The 20,083-nt window shown below is 58.5% G+C and overlaps 2 protein-coding genes across 14 annotated transcripts in view; one reads left to right on the plus strand and one right to left on the minus strand.

Annotated features, from left to right (window-relative positions):
* GPATCH8 (G-patch domain containing 8) overlaps nt 1-7,292 on the minus strand; it is a 56,224-nt gene extending 48,932 nt beyond the window's left edge. For 5 of the 13 annotated variants that reach the window (XM_038162875.1, XM_038162873.1, XM_038162876.1 and 2 more), the window contains exon 1: nt 6,746-7,290. Coding sequence is in view for 5 of the 13 variants with exons in the window: in XM_038162870.1 (XP_038018798.1) it covers nt 6,746-6,790 (45 nt within the window). In the remaining 8 variants the exon portion in view is untranslated. Of the gene's footprint in view, nt 1-6,745 lie in introns of all 13 variants that reach the window. The other 8 variants (XM_038162880.1, XM_038162879.1, XM_038162878.1 and 5 more) reach the window with 3 other exon arrangements.
* Nucleotides 7,293-16,468: 9,176 nt separating this feature from the next.
* Nucleotides 16,469-18,291, plus strand: FZD2 (frizzled class receptor 2; the record flags this gene model as incomplete). The annotated part of the gene is made up of 1 exon (XM_038162806.1): nt 16,469-18,291. A coding segment is annotated over one exon (1,698 nt), but the record flags the coding sequence as incomplete, so codon positions are not given.
* Between the last annotated feature and the right edge of the window lie 1,792 nt (nt 18,292-20,083).

Below are 20,083 nucleotides of genomic sequence, written 5' to 3' on the forward strand. Positions count from 1 at the left end.
GTGACCACAGCAGACAGTACAAGGCAAAGGGAAACCACTCTGGTGGAACAGGGTGCCAATCATGTAATATTCAAAGTGTAATCTATTTACCACTAGGAACTTCCAAGCTTCCATAATACTATCTGCCTTTTCTTTCTTACTACAGTGTCTGACTTGATAAAGAATTGTTTCTGGACCAAAATCTCACAGAAAATCTCCCTCAGGAGCACATTAACAGGATTCAAACTCCATTCAATACTGTTATCAATGACCAGAGGAAACAGAGCACCTGCCAGCTCAGTTTGCAGATCAGGCAGGCCAACAAAGAGGGAGCAACAGTGAGGATGTGTTTGTACAGAGCAACCTGACCCGTGTAAGAGCGGCTTCAACTCCCTAACACCACGTCTGCCTTCACAGAGCCCTGTACAAACACAGCTACAGCACAGGGCTGCACCCAGCAGGCTGAGAAATCCCAGGTAAAACCTCCTCAGGCAACGTGGTAGCAGAAAGAATAAAAATACAGTCCAAGGGTGTGCAAAGAGGAAGGGCAAACACAAAAAAAAAGCACCAAATAAAAAATGTTTATCTCTCAGTAAAAAAAATGTTTATCTCAGTATGTTATACCAGGTAAGAGTCTGCTCTAGACTCCTCTGAGCAAGTTTTCCAATCGTAAGTGTGAACAATTTAGGATGCAGAAAGCTGTAATGACACAAAGAGAGAACAATAACAGAATTCAGAGCCATTAATGCTCTCAGAAGCTAAAATTGAGCAGAAATGCTGCATGTGCCTTCACATAAGAGGACAAAGAGTAATAACGTGTGCTTTGGCACAGCAGAGAAGCACATAAAGCTCAGCAAAGAGCTAAAAATAAAGAAAATCTAGAAGAAAAATTAAGGAAAAGGCAGCTTTCAATGGCTAAACTACCAGAACAATCTACAAAGGGAAATGCTCCCCATCACCAGCTGTCTTTAAGGGAGAGATACTGCAGCCAAACACAAAGTCCTAGACTCAGAACTGGGTCAAGATAGGAACTGAAACTTAAGTGATACCTGGATATTTAAAGCCACCATCCTAATATTAACTTCTGGCTTTAAAATTGTGAATAGCCAAAATCTCAAATTAACTGCCCATAGAGCTGCCTGAAGGGAGAAAGTAGCAAGAATTACTACAGGTTTAGAACCATGTGCTAGGAGAAAAGCTTCTGTCAACTGAGGAGGTGCTGCCCTAGAGCTGCAGCAGTGCTTTTTATCAGATGAACTCCACATTTCCACACAGAGGGTGGCAGGAGCCTGGGTAGACGGGTGGGTTTTGGCTTAGAGAAGGTGATTCAGAAGAAGCTGAGATGGTTCAGCCATGGCTTGTGGGACTGTAGGATAAAGCGTTTCCTTTCCCATTCACTGGCCCTCAGCAATGGAGACCATCACTGTAGGAGAGAAGTGACAACACAGACTGGGGGAAGGCACAACCAAGACAGGAAAGGTCTATATAAAATTACCTCACCACGTGAGTCCCAGAAATCCACACTGAAGTTCAGACCCTACTGTGATGTTCTAAAACTGGAACCAATACTACTTGATCTACTTTAGAGCACATTTCCCCCCAGTCCTCTCCCCAGCTCCTCGCTCACACAGGGAGGTTAAAAAAATCAGTCACAGTTCTGCTGTTCCTGCTTTGCTCTGAAAGGTCAGAACGTCCTGCCAAGGAGGTAAGAGCTCTATTCTTCCTGTCCTGGGCCCACACCAGAAATATAACCTGAATCAAATGATAAATTAAGATCTCGAAACAATTCTCACAGATCATCTAAAATCTCAGACTAATTCTTCAGTTAAAAAACAATCCATGGAAAAGGCACAGGCTGCCTCCTGACTGCTTGCAGCTACTCCTGCCAAAGGCAAACTCACACCCCAGGATCCTGGATCAGCTGAAAGCTCAGCGTAACAGATTTTGCAGATTCCAATCCTTGTTCCCCCACATTAAGTTTTTCTTTTCCCAATTAGTAAAGGCAGGCAGAGAAAATGACCCTCTTTATCTCTCTGCGGGGCAGAGCATAGGCATCAGCTCCCAGTGCCACATCACCCCGAGCAGCTGGTCCTGCTGAAGGACATGAAAACCAAATGCACTTCCCCTAGGCAGCACCTGGGAAGTGAAGTGAAGCTGCAGCCATGGCCACACTCATTAAGGATGGATTCTAAACCTCCTCGCTGCTGGCCCAGCTGTCCAGTAAAGCGCTGCCTAAGCTGCTTGGGAACAGAACTTATCCCTGACATTCTGCCAATTAAAAAGCATAAAATCCCCCTGCCAGCAGCGCTCAGCTCAACCTGCTGGAAGCAGGCAGGGCCAGAAGCACAGCGATGTGCTGGCTTAGCTCTTCAAATCCTTTGTGGAGGGAAAGAAAAAAAACACCTATCTTCTTGGAATTAGCAGGCGTACCCAAGCTGAGATTCAGACTGGTCACACTTCCACCCAGCAGGGAAAAGCAGGCACGGCTCTTCCTGCTGGGTGGAAGTGTTATTCCATTGCACAGACTACACAACACCAAAAAAACAAGAGACAGAACAGCCTGTGTTCCGTCTGGCTAATGATGCCAGTAAGTGCAATGTACGTAGGAAGAGGAAATTATTGTACACATAGACACATATGGCTGGTAATATTTCTGCTTCAACAATGAAAAGGAGAAAAATGCAGCAAGAAAACATTTTCTCAACATCTGGGACTAAGCGGGAGCTCCACTGGATTTCGGCGAGAGAGACATCCATGACAATTATTCTTTGAACTTGCATACCTGATCTGAAGAATAAAATCATTGCAAATGCTTTTAAAATAGCACTAAAAATATATATTTACTTATTGCAGCAGTTTCATATGTTCATACAGCTTTCATTAATGCTCCTAAAATATTCTGTTAGCATTAGCTACAGCTATTGTTCAGAATTCCTCAAAGTTATGGTGGTTCTCATTTGTATCTGCCAGGGAAGCCCATCAGTCCAGGGGACAGTGGCACAGACAAGTGACAGAGCCTGTGACAGACAAGTTCCCCAGCCCTTCACCCCAAGAACTAGGCTTTTCAGAACCCTAAAAACAACCTCTCTTGGATGGAAAACGGAAAAAGGTTGGGATTTATTTGGATGAGCCACACAAGACTTCACTTGTCGTTGCAGAGACTAGAAGAGAGGCAAGAGAAGGAAGGTCACCCTTCTCCTCCACTAATCCATTTCCCTGTCCAAGGCTCCCAAACAAAGCCCTATGCTGGCCTGGGAAGGGAAAAATCCCCAGGACAGGCAGAGCACAGCTCAAGGCCTTTCTATGGAGCTGCCCACAGATTCAGCACCTGCAAAATACACTCAAAACCAGGGGCTTTCCAAGTTTCTCTAAGGTTTCAAAGCTTAAAGCAAAAAGGGAAGAGGATCTAAGCCTTTAGTGTGGCTTCTAAAGCTACAGAGCACAGCAACAGCACAACAATCCTGTGAGGAAAAAGCAAAGTGCTGCCTAATCAGCCCACTGCAGTGATATCCTCCAGTGCCATTCCTGCTCCTTGGGCAATTTCAACTTCCAAACAACTCTCAGCTCCAAGGTTCCTTCCACCCAACACAGAAAGGTCACTAAAATTTCAGGTATACAATCTATCTCCTCTCCCTCCACACCATGACCTTCATCTTTAGGGATATATGACTTTCTTATCCTTACACGATCCGCTCTTTTCCACAGGGCTGCCTAGAACTCCCCGGCAGGAGCATCACTCCCTCTGCAGCTCTCTTCATGCCCACCACGTCACTGTGGCTGCAGCTATGGGAAGATCCCTCACTCCTCTTATCTCTCCAGTTCTCAGCTGTTCCCTCCACCCAGCCCAGCAGAGCCCTTCTCCCCTGAGCACCTTTCCAAGCACTACAGACCATGGACACCTTCTCTTTCTCAGATAATTGAGGTCCTTCCTTCCTGATTTTCCTGCAGTGCTGTATGTTTCCATTCCAGCCTCCCCTGCTAGCACTGATCTTTCTTCAGTCAGGCACAGGGGAGGGAAGAACAGCTCCCAGCAGCTCCCACCTTTAATCCACTTTTCTCCAGCATATCAGAAGCTCAGAAACCCGAGGATCACCTCTGCTAACCCTGCACTGCCAGCTCTCCCCTGCCTACAGTGCTCAATCTGCACTCTTGCCAAACTGATCCTCCCAACCCAGACTCTTTCCAGCTTCTCTCCAGAAAGACAGCTGATAATAATGAGAATTCTGAAATTATTTTTTTTTCATCCAGTGACTTTTGCATTAGCCACATCACTAATCCCAAGATATCTGCCTTTCTTCCAAACAGCTAAAAGGTTCCTTTGACCTATACTCTTTACTCCCAACCTTTTGTTTCTCTCCCTCTCTCCAAACTGCTACACATCCTTTCACTTTGAGGAGATCACAAGTAGATCACCCCAGAACACAACCCGAGAGCCCCACTGCATCCATCCCTGATCAAGCTGTGTAATTTTAGAGCCTGTCTCCCTCTGGCCATGCTCCCTGGGACTCACCAGCCTGGCAGGGACATGGGATCACATCTAGAGTCACACCTGCTCCAAGGACAGAAATTTCACCTGCCAAAGAACTACGACTGTGTGAAAAGGGCATCCCTAACACCAACAGAAACACTCCTGGTTTTGCTATATTTGCAGACCAGGATTTTCTACAGAGGCACACACAGCTGTATTTTTACCTATGGCCACAGCAGCCCTGCACATACCCAGCACAGCAAGCATTTCCTGTATTCCACACCCATGTTACAGCTCAAGCAATCTCTGTCTCAATACGGAGAAGAAAACTCAAAAGTCTTCTCTGAAAGTGACTTTGAACCTTATTTTTCCTTCTTCTTCAGCAAAAAGCTTTCCTCCATCAATATACTGTGGAAAAACCGTTAGATTGCCCAGCTGTCAGGGGTAGGTGCACAGGCCTCTGAGCTCCCAAAACTCCGCGTGACCTCGTCCCAGTCCCCCTCAGATCATCTCTTCCACAGCTCGCTGTTTGCACCTTCAGTCCTCTGCCGCCTCAGCCAGCTCCAAACTGCTCCTCCCAGGGGACCGATTCCACTTTTCCCTCACAGGAAGCTTTAACACAAAATAAAATGTCTCTCTTCTCCCTGGCATATTTTCAGGCAGGGAAGAACAGAGCAGTGACCCTTCCATAAAAGCAAACCCTATCATATTAGTTTTCACTCTAGTCTACGGGAAGGACAAGGAAAGCCTGGTATTTAGCACAGATAAATCCCAATTTAGAACAGTGCCCTTTTTTAACGCCAAGGGGACACAGGGTTGTGACTTCAGTTATTGTCCCCAGGCACACTCAGCAGCTTCCAAGATCTCAGGATCAGGTAATGGAGCCGAGTTTCCTCCCTGACATCACCACGCATTCCCCCTGTGTGTCCAGAGCCACCACACAGTAACAGGTTTTGCCACTACAATTATTTTTCTTGCCGTGGGGTTTCCCCACAAAGGGACAGGAACAAGGACACCCAAAGGCAAATGTGGGCACGACTGCAGAGCTCACCTGTTCCCTGGGCACAGCCACAGTACCCTACTTGGTTTAGGGTCCCCATCTCTCCCTTACCAAAGGATTACAAGAAATGTGTTTTCAAGCCCAAGACCTGGCTCTCTTCACTTCCTGAAACACAAACTTCAAAGCCAAATCAGACTATCGCAGTGTTAATTACGGCTCATTTCTTCATTTCCTTCAATGAAGGATGCAAACGAGCCCACGTTTGGGGCTGTGGCAGGAGCCAAACCTCCATCCTCAGAGCAGGCAATGTCAACACTGCACACAACCACGCTGGTATTTATTTTCTTTTGTGTTTCTACCACAGTTTAGTAACAATTTTTGAAGCGCGCACCCCTTATAACATCCAGAAACAACACAAATTAGTCAGTCTTGGATGTCCTGACCGCTTCCAAGACTGCACCTTAATGCCAGATGAAGTAGAATTACGCAAGCTCTACGCTATAAAAACCCTCCCAGGTCTTTGGGTGAAAGGCCCGAGTGAGGATGAACAGCACCATTCCAACGGCAGGCTCCCGAAACAAGGACCCACAGAACAGCTCATCCACGACTCTCCTCGAGCAGCGTTATCCTCGCTCCTTTTGTTTTCCTTTCTAACCCCGAGACTCTCTCGGGCTGAAGTCAGAAAACAACATGTCATTGTTCGAGCTTAATGAGTCAATGTTAATTTTCCCATTGTTTATTTAAACCCCCTTTCAAACAGCATCAGTGGCGTTAATTACGTTGAAATACTGATGTTTTGGCGAGGGGTCTGGGTGTGAGAAAGAAGAGGCATTTTTTCCACACAGAAGGGGGTCACTGGCAGATGTTTGGACGGCGCGGTGCAGATCTCGGGAGGAGGGATCCGAGCCCTCACCGGGGGTGGGTGATTCCCCTCATCGAGGGGCTGCTTCCCTCACCGGGGAGAGGTGCAACCCCTCCCGGGGGAAGAGAGGGGGTCGGTCCCATCACTGGGGAGGGCTGATCCCCTCACCGTCTTCCCCTGCCGGTCCCTCCGCGGGGTCGGCCCCTCGCCGCCGCCGTCACAACGCGCCGTCCGCTGCCCTCCGTGTCCGGGCAGCTCTCCCCAGACGCGAGTCATCTTGACAGCCGGCCCCGGCCCCCCACGTTACCCGCCGTGCCGCTCCCCGCCGCGGCGCAGCGCCGGGCCCGCACACAAAGCCCCGGTGGGGGTGGGGGGAGAAGGCGGCAGAGCCCAGCCCGAGGGGCCACGGCCGCGCGGGGCGGCGCGAGGAAAGTACCTGGAAGTCCCTGTCCTCGTTGAAGCGGGAGAACCTGTCCGCCATTTCGCGCCGGCCCAGCCCGGCCCGGCCCCGCTCCGGCCGCCGCCGCCTCCGCCCTCAGCGCCGCCCGCCTGCACCGCCCCCGCCGCAGCGCGCATGCGCCGCCCGCGGGTCACGTGTGCAGCAACGCGGGTCACGTGTGCGGCAACGACGGGGGTCCCTCACGGCAGCGCCAACGCGCGGAGTGGAGTGGCTGCTGCAGCGGAAGCCGGCGGGGCGGTGGCGGCAGGACCGGCCCGGACACAGCGGCACGCCGGGGGTTGGCACACCAAAGGGGCGGAACCGGCTCGCACGGCCGTCCGCGCCCTCCGGACTCCACCGCGGCAGGTCACGTCCCGCCGAGCCTCGCTGAGCGTCTGCCTGCGGATAGCAGCGCGCATGCGCGCCCCGGCAGCCAATGGGGGCGCGAACGGCGGCACGCGCACGCCGGACAACCAATTAGGGCGCGAGCTACTGCGCAGCGCTGGGCCCCGTTTCCCACTCCCTGCAACGCGCATGTGCAAAGGCGTCACACGGCGAGAGCTCGACACGGAGAGCGCGAGTTGCGCTTCAGCCTTCCCGCCCTCCCGGCCCGAGCCAATGGGAGCTGTCCCAGTCGCTTGAGTGATGGTCGTATGAGCCAATGGGATCGCGGGCTCACCACCGCCCCCCGGTGCGCGCAGCGGGCCGTGCCGCCTGCTGGGGCGGCGCATGCGCAGAGCCAGCTCGGCGGGGCCCGCGGAGGGCGGGTGGCTGAGGGCAGCCCGGGGCCCCTCGGCGCTGGGAGCGGCCGGGCCGGGTGAGCCCTGACGGGCCTCGCAGAAATCGCGTCCAGCCCTGAGGCGGTGCGCAGCACAAATCCTGAGCGGACCGCGGTGCTCAGTGCCAGCCCCGCGGTGCTCAGTGCAGGGCCCGACAGAGCCCCCGTGCTCGTATCCCCGACCCTCGGGCCCGGCTGCGAGGGCCTCTCCTCTCCTCGCCCCTGAGTGCGAAGTTTGTGCCCGGCTCGTGCAGCCACAGCCCTGCCCTGTGCAGTGCACAGCAGCAGTGCCGCGGACAGTACCGCCGGGCCGGGGGCAGGTGCTAAGTCAGGGTCTGGAGTCTGGGCCTGGTTTGGGATCGGGGTCGGGTCTAGGATCTAGATCCGGGTCTGGATTTGGGGGCCAGGACTAGGGACTTGGAGCTGTGGGATGGATTTGCGGGCTTTGGCTGGGTTTGGCGTCAGGGGATTGGGTCTGGGTCTGGGTTTGTGGGCAAGGCTTGCATTTGGAGTCCGGGTTCTGGGTCTCGGTTTGAAGTCTGGGTCTGGGATTTGGGTCCAGGTCTGCAGAGGTCTCTGCTTCTCCATCCCCCAGCACAGCTGTCACCATCTGTCCCTGAGCACCGTGCCGTGTGTCGCCGGCCTTCCGCCTGCCCTGACAGCAGGAAAAGCGGATCCCATCTGTCTCTCCATTCATTCATTGCTTTCCCTCTCTCTGCAGCAGCCTCTCTGCCCGGGCCCTGCTGCCCTCTGCTGCCTGTCACGGCCGGGTGAGGGAGAGGACTTCGGGATCGGGGCTGTCTGCAGTGTGTTCCCTGAGCCTCCATGCGCTACCGGAGCTGTCCCTGAGGGGACACCTGTGCCCTGCTCAGCGAGGCAGTGAGTCCTGAAGCACTGCTTGTGCTTTGTGCTCCACGGGGTAGCTCTAGACCCGATTTGTTCCTCTGGTGAGCCAGGCTGGCCTCTGCTGCCAGAACTCCTGTGTGGAACATGTGCCTCTCACTTGTTAGGAGGGAATGCTGTGCTCAGCGTGCTGCCCCACCACAGCAGCCCTGCAGGAATTCCTCCAAGGTACCCTGGAAATAAAAACGTCCCAGGAAAGGGATGCCCCAACCCTGGCAGTGTTCAAAGCCAGGCTGGATAAGGCCTTGAGCAGCCTGGGGGTGGGACTAGATGGTCTTTAAGGTCCATCCCTACCCCTAATATCCTGTGATTCTAATCTTGGCTCTCTCCTGGGACCAGCCAGGCCTGTGTGCTGACAAGGGCTTGCTGGCTGTGAGCTGGACTTCTGCAGTGCAGAGTGGCTGTGTTTCTGCCCATTTCTTGCTGGGCAGAAACATGATCAAATTTGCTCCTCATTGCCCTGAGAACATCCTGTTGATGCTCTGCTCTGCTTTACTCAGCTCCCCACAAACACCCCAGTGTCCCATGTCAGGTCTGTGGTCCCCTCCTTATCCTCCCAAAGCACCCAGGTGGGTCCACATGGGCAGGACTGGACCTGGGACCCCTGCCAGGGGAGCCTGACCACGCCATGTAGGACAGACCTGTGGGTAACTCAGTCAAATGTCCTGCAGCCCAGCCCACCCATGGGTCCTGGGTGGGCACCCTTGGGCCCAGTGCAGGGGCTCTGCCCACGAAAGGGAGCTCCTGACCCACCCAGGTGGTCACTGGGACCCCCAACCACCCCCTGGACCCCCACCCACCATGGGGTGCTGCGCCAGACAAGGCCCCGCAAGGAGATGGGGCTGTGTTAAGCCAGGTGGGATGAACCTGGAACAGGGAATATGGGGACCCCTGGGGAGGGTGGCAGCTCCCCTGGCAGGACCCAGCTGTGCTGGTGTCCTTTGCCCCTCCTCAACATCCCCCCAGCGCACTGGGTGCACAAAGCTGGTGCGCATCATCACCCATGGGTGGGGGGAACCCAGCTCTGCCTGCCGGGGCTTCGGGAACCTGGCACTCCAGGGGTGCTGAGCTCACAGCAGGGGTGGTCCTGGGGCCTACAGTGCTACCCAGGGCCTCTGAGCCCTGCCTGTGTCATTTGGTGCCAAAGGGGTGAGCTGAGCCCCTGGGCTTCTCTGCCTGGGGTGCTCAAGGGGCACAGTGTCCCCAGGCCAGGGGACCCCAGAGCCCAGCATGGGCAGAGGCTCCTCACTGCAGGACCAGGAGCTGCTGCTGTATTCATCAGGACCCCTCTTCGCTGGGGAGCCCCCTCTGGGCTGTGGTCCCCAGCCCTGCTGCCACAGGAGCAGGAGGGAGCCTGGGAATGAATGCCTCCCCACTTGGCATCTTCCTGTGCCAAGGGCCTCTGCTGCTGGGGACATGTGCTCTCCAGGACCTGTGGCGTTTGGGGGACACATCTGCCCCACTCTGGTACCCTCTAGCCAGGAGGGACTGGCACAGGGACAGCTCTGTGTCCTACTGGGCACAGGGACAACTCAGTGTCCTTGTTGGGCACAACTTCATGCGCTGTCAGACACGGGGACAGCTCGGTGTCTACAATGGGGACAACTCTGTGTGTGTGTCCCCAGTGGGCTGGAGGCAGTTGGAATGGCTGTGTGACACCATGGAGTGTGACATTTCTAGTTTCTAGTTGCACTAAGCCCACCCCTCCCTTCAGGGGGCTTTGGCTGGTGCTGGGGGACAGATGGGCACTCAGGGGACCTTGAGAGTCACCACGGGCCAGTGGCATGGGCTCACTGATGTCCCCACACCCGGCCCTGACACAGGAGGGTATAAATAGCAGCTCTATCACCTCCTGTCACATGCCCAGTGCTGGCAGGTCCCTTGCCCCCGGCTGGGGGCACAGCTGTTCCTGGGAGAGAGAGGGATGGCCAGAGGGTACTCCTTCCCTCCTGCACTTCCACCACAGGGGCCACCCCACAGACCTGCAACAGTTCCTGGGGGACATCTAGGGGTCCAGGCTGTCCCTGTGGGGACATCACTGTCACTGCCCCAGGAACGCAGACCCCAACCCAGCACAGGGACAGAGCTGAGATGTTTGGCTCATGCCCACCCCACCAATGTGGGGTCCCTGTGCCCCATGGGAACTCATTGCCAGCTCCGCTTCCCTGGGGACTTACAGGGCACTTCCAACCCCAAAGCAGAGCCAAAAGGGAAATTTGTGCCCATTTCCCCCCTCCCCGCCCCGCTCCCATGCACTCAGTGGGCAGAAATGGTCACTGTGGTCTAGGGCGGCTCTAAAAATACCGAGCCCTGACAGTGACAGCTGCGGCCGGGCCAGGGAGGCCCACAGCGGGGCCGGGGCTGCCAGTCCCAATGTCCCCTCCCTGCTGGGACAGCCCTTGGCACTTTCCACACACACGCTTTTCTCCGTTTCAGGGACCCCTGGGGTCCTGTCCCGCCGCCCCGGTGTCCCAGCGAGACGGTGCCATGGGGCAGCGGCTGCGTGCCCACCGTGCCCACCCTGGCCCCGCAGCCTGGCCGCCGGCACGCGGCCGTCACAGCCCGGTGGCCGTGGCGCTGGCTGTCCCCCGGCCTCCCCGAAGCCCCTAATCCATCTCTCGCAGCAGGAGATGCCTAAGCTGCCTTTTCATGCCGGCTCCTCCGCGCGCGGGCTCGCGCGCTCTCAATGCTGGCGCTGGCAGGAGATGTGTCGGACAAGCTGAGGGGATCCTCCCCCGCCAGCAAGGTCAAGGTGTGCTTAAGCCACTTTCCCCGTGCCTGCTCCGGTGGGCTTTGTCCCCCACCAGCACCGGGGTGGCTTTGGGGGACAGCACGGCTTTGGGGTCTCACCACCCCAAGGGATCCAGGCAGGCAGACCCATATTGTGGGGGGGCTCATCCCCCAGCTCGTCACAGCCAGTCTCAGGGTCACCCACCAGCCCCCCGATCCCAGCTGGGGACCCTCTGTGGTCCTTGGCTAAAGCTGTGCCTGCTGCCAAACCAGGCTGCCCCCGGGGCTTGGCTCACCCCTCACGCAGCCCAGGGCTCATCTCTGCCCCCAGCCCCCCTGAGCAGCGCTGCTCACAGACCCCCCACGCACGGAGCCACTGCAGACCATCAGAGCAGTTCAGCCAGTGCAAACCAGGCCTGAGCACTACTCTCCTTGCCCACAAGGTAGGGAGCACACGAGTGCGTCTGCACACGTGTGTGTGTGCACTTGCGTGTCTGTGTGTCTGTGTGTGTGGGCACTCGTGTGCCCTCTCATGCCCAGGCGTGCAGGGGCCCGTGCCCAGGACCCCGTGTCACTCCTGTTCCCTTGGTGACAGACCCCCGTCCTCCGCTGGCACCTCGCGCCTGCCGCCAGCCAGGGCCTTTGTGCCTGGTTTTCATTAGAGACTCTTAAGTGTGAAACAAAGCCGGGGGCAGGGCCGGGGGGGCCCTTCCCTTCCTCTGCACTCCTGGGGGACCCCCGAGGTCCCCATCCTGCCTGGCATCGCCTGCCACAACCCCTCCATTCCCCGCTTCTGCTTTGCCATACTCTGTGCCCAATTCTAAGGGACACTTACTGCAAACTGATGCTGCCAGTGCCCCCTGGAAGTACTGCCCCTTCAGAGTGGTGCTGGCCACCAGCCCTGCATGGGCCTGTGCCAGATGTGGTGCCACCCCCAGTGTCACCCCCAGGGTACCTGTCCCCAGGGAGGAGGCTCAAAAAGAGGCCACCAGCCTGTGACTGGGCTAGGGTGCTGCTGGGGGTGATATGGGTGTTCCCAGCTGTGTCCCCCATCCCTGGCTTTGATGGGTGCAGGGAGAACCCCACAGGCATCCTGGCACCTCATGGTGCTGGGGGAATCCCAGAAAGGGGGGGGGCTGCATGGGCACCATGTCCTGCTCCACGAGGGACACAGGAGCCACCAGACTTTTGGAGGTGACTGTACCCATGGGCCTCCCCCTGGGGACCCTTGGGTGCTGGGAGCAGGGGACTGGCAACACTGCATGCCCACCAGCATCCCCCAGTGCCATACTGGGATGAAGTGAGAGTGGAGCAGTGGGAGGATTGGGACTCCTGGGTGCCCCCCACCCTGAGCAGCTCTGTGAGGACATGAAGGGAAGCTGGGGGAAGAGCTGGGTTTGGCCCCGTACTCCCAGTAAAGCCCAGTCTGGGCAGCACCCACTCTCTTCCACTGTGTGCAAGGGTTGGTCCTTGTCTTCACAGTGTCCCCTCCACCAAGGACACCAAGCCCAGACCCTCCTGGAAAGTTTTGGGGAGGGGGCAGCACCCTCTACCACCCCTCATGCCTCTGGCAGGGCCTGGGAGCCTGGTGACAGGGACAAGTGATATCAACAGGATTCCCTGGCCACCCTGAATGTCCCTGTAAGGGGACACCCCTGAGCAGGCAGGACCCCACTGGCTGTTTCCCTGGAGTGTCCCCTGACACCCCAGTCCACCCAGGGGTTCCTCTCAGGGCTGACAGTGGCTCTGCTCTGGGTTTTGCCCTCCCCAGGAGGGCTCAGCACCCACTCTGGGTGGAACTATGGCCCAATGTGACCCTGGAGGCTCTGAGGACCCTTGTCCCGAGCCACCAGCACCCAGGAGGACAGGGAGCACGGGGACAGCCTCTGCAACCCCTTCTTAAAGTGAAACCCTCCCATCTTCAGGAAGAATCCAAAATCTGAATCGTTTGGGAAGCCAAGATCCGCGTGGCTGTGCAGACACCCTTGTACCGCTCCGTCCCTGTCCCCGTGGGCCTGGGCGACATGGTGGGGGTCACCCGACCAGACAGGGCCGAGAGGAGCTGCGGCCGGAGCAGCTGCCCGGCATTCCCACTGCAGCCAGGGAGCGGGAACGGGAACGGGAACGGGAACGGGCCGGAGGCAGCGCTGGCCGGGCTCCGGACTCGGCCCCGCCGCCGGCGCCGTGCCAGCCTCTCTCCGCCGCCTCCCGCCCGGACCACCGGACACCCACCGACCCCGGCCGTGCCCGAAGGCAGCACCCCTGGGTGCCCCATCGGGGACAGCCAGCCCTGGCTCCCATCTCACCGCCTCACCCCACAGCAGCCCCGGAGCCTCCGCCATCCCCGGGAGCGGGGAGAGCCCCCGCCAGCCCCGCCGGGACACCCGGCACGTCCGGCCCGGGGAAGCTGGCGGAGAGGGGGGCCGGCAGCATCGTGTGTCCCGGCTTTCCCCCCCAGGCTTTGATTTTGGAGCCCCCCCTGCCCTTCCCCCTCGGCCAGGAGCCGCAATGGTTTCAATTACGCTGTGAAAGGCGGTGGGGCCCCCTCTTTTCACGACAGCCCGGGTCTCCTGCTCACAACAAAAGCTTAAGTTACAGGAAAGGGAGAGAAAGGGAGGGAGGACGCGCGGGGAGGGAGTGAAGGGGGCTGCCAGGAGCCCCCCAGCCCCCCAAAACGGAGCGGACGGGGGCAGGGGGCTCCCCACCACAGCCCCCCTGGCTGCCCTCCATTCCCTAGCCCCCCAAAACGGAGCAGACGGGGCAGAGGCTCCCCACCATAACCTCCCCAGGGAAAGGGGGGGGAAAGGCAGTCCCTTGCCACGGGAAAGGCAGCCCCCCATTCTAGTGCTAAAATTTGGGGTGATCACCTACAGTTTCATTCCCTGAAAAGGGAACCCCAGTGGGTCCCAGTCTCCCCAGTGTGTCCCGGTGCCCCACAGTGTGTGCTTGGCTCCCCGGTGTGTCCCATGACCCCCCCTGTGTCCCAATACTCTCAATGTGCCTTGGATGGCCCCGACACATCCTGGATCCCCCTGCTGTGTCCCAGTGTCTCCCCACAGTGTGTTCCAGTGTTTCCCCAGTGTGTTCCAATCCCCCCTCATGTGTTCCAGATGCCCCCAGCATGTCCTGGATCCTCCCAGTGTGTCCTGGTTCCCTCCAGGCATGTCCCTGTCCACCTCTGCCATGTCCAAGACTCCTCCCCCAATGTGTCCCAGTCCCTGGCGGTGTGTGTCCTTGCCAGTGTATGTCCCAGTCCCCCAGGCCTCTCCCCCTGCCCTGTTTTTGGGGACAGAGGTTCCCTTTACCACAACGCCCCAGCTGGGGTGGAAGGTGTGGGATTGGGAGGTGGGGGGGTACAGGATGTTTCCCACCATCCCCCACTGATTTGGGGACACCCCTGGCTTTGCAGTGGCCTTTTGGGGGTGCAGCACCTTAGGGTGGCCATGGGCAGCCCATGGGTGGTGGCCTGCCTGGCTGACGCCTGGGGACAAGGGATGTTGGGGCCAATACAGCCTGTCCTGGAGGTCTCCAGTGGGGCATGGGAGCTAATCCTGCTCCCCTGCACCCTAAAGTGGGACCTGGGGACAGTGGGGGACCCCTTGCAGCACATTAGAGGGGATGTAGGTTTTAGGCTGGGGGGAGCAGCCCCACAGGAGGGTCAGGATGGGGGTTAGGGGACATGAGCAGTGCAGAGGACACAAGGGGGGTGGCATAGGAGAGACAGAAGGGGCAAAGGACATGGAGGGAGTGCAGAGGCCACAGCAGAGCTAGGGCACACAGAGGGGGATGCAGGGGACACAGGGGGCAGGGGACACGAGGGGGTGCAGAGCACTCAGGGGGAACAGGGTACATGGGAGGCACAGGGGACAGGGGAGGGAGGGGCCACAGGACAGAGGTGCAGTGACCACGGTGGTTGTCAGGAGACACGGCGGAGAAGTAGGGGACACGGGGGGACACAGGACAGCAGGGCACACAGAGCGGGGACAGGGGGACACGGGGGGGACACAGGACAGCAGGGCACACAGAGCGGGGACAGGGGGACAAGGGGGGACACAGGACAGCAGGGTGGGGACAGCACGGGGGGACACAGGACAGCAGGGCACACAGAGCGGGGACAGGGGGACACGGGGGGACACAGGACAGCAGGGCACACAGAGCGGGGACAGGGGGACACGGGGGGGACACAGGACAGCAGGGCACACAGAGCGGGGACAGGGGGACACAGGACAGCAGGGCACACAGAGCGGGGACAGGGGGACACGGGGGGACACAGGACAGCAGGGCACACAGAGCGGGGACAAGGGGACACGGGGGGGGACACAGGACAGCAGAGCACACAGAGCGGGGACAAGGGGACACGACACAGGACAGCAGGGCACACAGAGCGGGGACACACGGGGGGCACAGGACAGCAGGGCACACACAGAGCACGGGGGGCACGGGGGGCACAGGGGACATGGGCGGCAGAGGCCACAGCGGTGTGGGCACACAGGGCGCTCGGCAGGCCGCTCCCCGCGGCCCCGGCCCGACCCCGCCCGCGGGGGGAGTTCGCCCGGCTCGGAAAAACTTTGGGGGGGGGGGCGGTGACCCCCGGGGCGGGGGCGGGGCCTGGGGGCGGGGCCCGGGCCGGAGTGGGCGTGGCAGCCTGGCGGTTTGAATGTGATTGGCGGAGCGGGCGGGGCGGGGGGCGGGGCGGGGGGCGCTGGCCCCGCCCGGCGGGGACGCGGCGCTGCCCCGCACAAAGGCGGCGGGAGCGTCCGGTGCGGCCGCTCCGTTCCCCGCGCCCCGGGACCTCGGCACCCCCCCGGCATCCCCCGGGAACCCCTCCCGACACCCTCCCGGCACCACCGCCCGCCCGCGGCTCCGGGAGCAGCAGGAGCGCCAAGTTTGGGCAGCGGGAGCAGCGCCGCGGAGCACCGGGAGCGCCACGTCCGAGCACCGGGAGCCGTCCCGCCACGCAAAGTAGATCGAGGCACCGGGAGCTGTACCGCCGGGACGGGGTAGGCGGACAGCGGGCCGCGGGAGCCGTCCGGGCAGCGCCGGGTGCGGGGGATCCGGCCGCCGGGAGCCGTCCAGGCGGGAGTTGAAAGTATCCAGTCCCCGAGGATCGTCCAGCCAGCACCGGCCACGGCAGAGCTGATCCCTGGGAGCCGTCGAGTCAGCATCGGGCACGGCAGATCAGGCCGGCCGGAGTCATCCAGGCGGGACCAGAGCGTATCCAGTCACCGGGAGTCGTCGAGGCAGCCCCGGGCACGGCAGCCCCTGACGGGAGGATTGGCCGTCCGGCTGGGCACTGGGCACGGTAAACCGGGGCGCACGGCTCGGGGCACCATGGCCCCCCCCCCGGCGTGCTGCCCGCCCTGGCCTGGCTGCTGGCGGGGCTGAGCGTGCCGGCGCCGAGCCGGGCCCAGCTGCACGGCGAGAAGGGCATCTCCATCCCCGACCACGGCTTCTGCCAGCCCATCTCCATCCCGCTCTGCACCGACATCGCCTACAACCAGACCATCATGCCCAACCTGCTGGGTCACACCAACCAGGAGGACGCGGGGCTGGAGGTCCACCAGTTCTACCCGCTGGTGAAGGTGCAGTGCTCGCTGGAGCTGAAGTTCTTCCTGTGCTCCATGTACGCGCCGGTGTGCACGGTGCTGGAGCAGGCCATCCCGCCGTGCCGCTCCATCTGCGAGCGGGCGCGCCAGGGCTGCGAGGCCCTCATGAACAAATTCGGGTTCCAGTGGCCGGAGCGGTTGCGATGTGAGAACTTCCCCCGGCACGGAGCCGAGCAGATCTGCGTGGGGCAGAACCACTCGGAGGACGGCAGCTCCCCAGCACTGCTGACGAGCGCCACGCCACTGGCCGGCCAGGGCACCCCCGGCGCCCCTCGCTATGCCACCCTCGACCACCCCTTCCACTGCCCGCGGGCGCTGAAGGTGCCCAGCTACCTCAACTACAAGTTCCTGGGGGAGAAGGACTGCGCGGCGCCCTGCGAGCCCACCCGTCCCGACGGCCACATGTTCTTCAACGAGGACGAGATCCGCTTCGCCCGCATCTGGATCCTCATCTGGTCCGTGCTGTGCTGCGCCTCCACCTTCTTCACCGTCACCACCTACCTGGTGGACATGCAGCGCTTCCGCTACCCCGAGCGACCCATCATCTTCCTCTCGGGATGCTACACCATGGTGTCGGTGGCCTACATCGCCGGCTTCGTGCTGGAGGAGAGGGTGGTCTGCAACGAGCGCTTCCAGGAGGACGGCTACCGCACCGTGGTCCAGGGCACCAAGAAGGAGGGCTGCACCATCCTCTTCATGATGCTCTACTTCTTCAGCATGGCCAGCTCCATTTGGTGGGTCATCCTCTCCCTCACCTGGTTCCTGGCCGCCGGCATGAAGTGGGGCCACGAGGCCATCGAGGCCAACTCCCAGTACTTCCACTTGGCCGCCTGGGCAGTGCCAGCAGTCAAGACCATCACCATCCTGGCCATGGGGCAGATCGACGGGGACTTGCTGAGCGGCGTCTGCTTCGTGGGCCTCAACAACATCGACCCTCTGCGAGGCTTCGTGCTGGCCCCGCTCTTCGTCTACCTCTTCATCGGCACCTCCTTCCTCCTGGCCGGCTTCGTCTCCCTCTTCCGCATCCGCACCATCATGAAGCACGGCGGCACCAAGACCGAGAAGCTGGAGCGGCTCATGGTTCGCATCGGGGTCTTCAGCGTGCTCTACACCGTCCCGGCCACCATCGTCATCGCCTGCTACTTCTACGAGCAGGCCTTCCGCGAGCACTGGGAGCGCAGCTGGATCAGCCAGAACTGCAAGAGCCTGGCCATCCCCTGCCCGCTGCACTTCACCCCCCGCATGACCCCCGACTTCACCGTCTACATGATCAAGTATCTCATGACTCTGATCGTGGGCATCACCTCCGGGTTCTGGATATGGTCGGGCAAAACCCTGCACTCCTGGAGGAAGTTCTACACTCGGCTCACCAACAGCAAGCAGGGCGAGACCACGGTGTGACCCCCCGGCCCCGCCGCCCTTCGGCTTGAAATATTTCTTTTGGGGGTGGGGGGGGAGGAGTTATTATATATTTTTTATTTTTAGATTTATTAACGTCTAAGGGGTGTCTCTCTTTCTCTTTGAATTTTTTTTTTTTTGTAATTAAACCTGTAAATAGCATTTGTAAATTTAAGTATATATTTCTATTTAAAAATGTGAAAAAAGAGAGGGAGAAGATAGGAGGAGAGAGGGAGGGAGAAAGAGGGGAAAAAAGGAAGGGAGAAGAGGGGAGGAAAAAGGACATAAAGGAAAAAAAAACAGTGGAAAAGGGAGGAAAAAAGGGGGAAAGGAAAGAAAAAAGGAAAGGAAGGAAAAAAGGAGGAGACGAGGGGAAAATGAGCAGCAAGAGGTGAAAAAAGGAGTAAAGCGAGGAAAAAAGGGGAAAATGAGAGAAAGAGGAGGAAAGGGAGGAAAAAAATGGGAGAAAAAGGAGAAAAACAGGAGAAAAGGGAGAAAAACAGAAAAGAGCAGAAAAAAAGGAGAAAAGGGAAGAAAAAGGAAAAAAAGGAAAAGAAGAGAAAAAGATAAAAAAGAGAAGAAAAGCGAAAATGGGGATTAAAAAAACGAGGAGAGAAAAAGTGTCAGGAAAAAAGAGAAAGAGGTGGGAAAAGGGAGGAAAAAGAGGAGAAAAAGGGGTAAAACACTGCCAAGCCTGGGAGAGGACCCTCGGCCCCCTGCTCCCCCCTTCCCGCTCCGTCCTGGCTCCCTCCAGCTGCTGCTCTGCTGGCCCCTGGAAAAAGGGTGAAAAAAAGGCAAAAAACCCCATAACAAGCCCATTTTTCTTGCTCTCCTTTCGAAACTCCCCAAGAAAGTGGATTTTTTCTTCCCCACCCCTTTGGTCCCACGAGACTCTGGGCTGGGGCTGCCGCCCCCGGGGGCTCTCCCTGGGCCCCCCTACTTGGCTGATGACTTTTCCTCCCAAATCCCGTTTTGAACAATCCTTCACAAATACAAACGAGTCAAAAAAAAAAAAAAAAAGCCAGATTATTCCCAAGGGCTTTTATTTTTTTCCCCAAAAAACCCCCAAATGATTAAATTGTGGGGGTTCCCATGGATTCTGCCGGGCACCCCACTTCCACCACCCCGTGGGGATGAGCCAGTGCCTCTCTCCAGCTGGAACAAAGCACTTTGAAAGGGAAAAAAAGAGATTTTTAACCCAAAAAATGAGGAATTTTCAGTGTGCAGTGGGAGGGGGGCCTCTCCCGTGTCCCCCCCCCGGGAGGAAATAGCTCACATTTTCTCTGGGATTAGGGGTTTGGCTGGGGTGGGCCCCGATCCCGAGGCTCTGGAGAGAAGCGGGTCCCGACTGCGGTTCGATCTGTCAGGATTTGGGGGATGCTGGAGGGGGGATGTAGGGGAGTTTCAGCTGGAGGGGGACAACTCGGGGCAGGGAGGGAGGCTGAAAGGATGGATTTAATCAGTTGGGTTTAACTGGAATGAAAGAAAATACTCTTCCCAAAATGGAGAGGGAGACCTGGCCATGAAACGCTGGCCCCAGGGGTGCCCCAAAACCGGCCCTGGGGAGCCTCAGCGCTTCTGGTGTCCCTCGTGCCAGGGGATTTGGGGATCCCTGGAGCACAAAGATGGATTGCTGGGGCATTGCGCCATTCCCCTTCCCCCAGCAGAGCCCAGGAAAATCTCCAAACCCCCTTAAAAATCCCAGTCCCGCGGTGAGGGCGAGGCGGGAGCTGAAGGGGTTAAGGCAGCGCCTCTCCAGCACATTTTGGAAAGGAAAAACTCTTTGGATCCGGTTTAATTTTCCAGCGATGACTTGGAAGGGGGAGAGAAGAGGGGGAGAAACTTACCAAGGGCTTCTTTTCCCCCTCCTCGGCGGTTTGCAGAAGCAGTTTGGGGGTCGGGCTGGGCTGGTCGGGGACC

This window comes from Motacilla alba, chromosome 27 (assembly GCF_015832195.1).
Source record: "Motacilla alba alba isolate MOTALB_02 chromosome 27, Motacilla_alba_V1.0_pri, whole genome shotgun sequence".
Classification (NCBI taxonomy): Eukaryota; Metazoa; Chordata; class Aves; order Passeriformes; family Motacillidae; genus Motacilla; species Motacilla alba.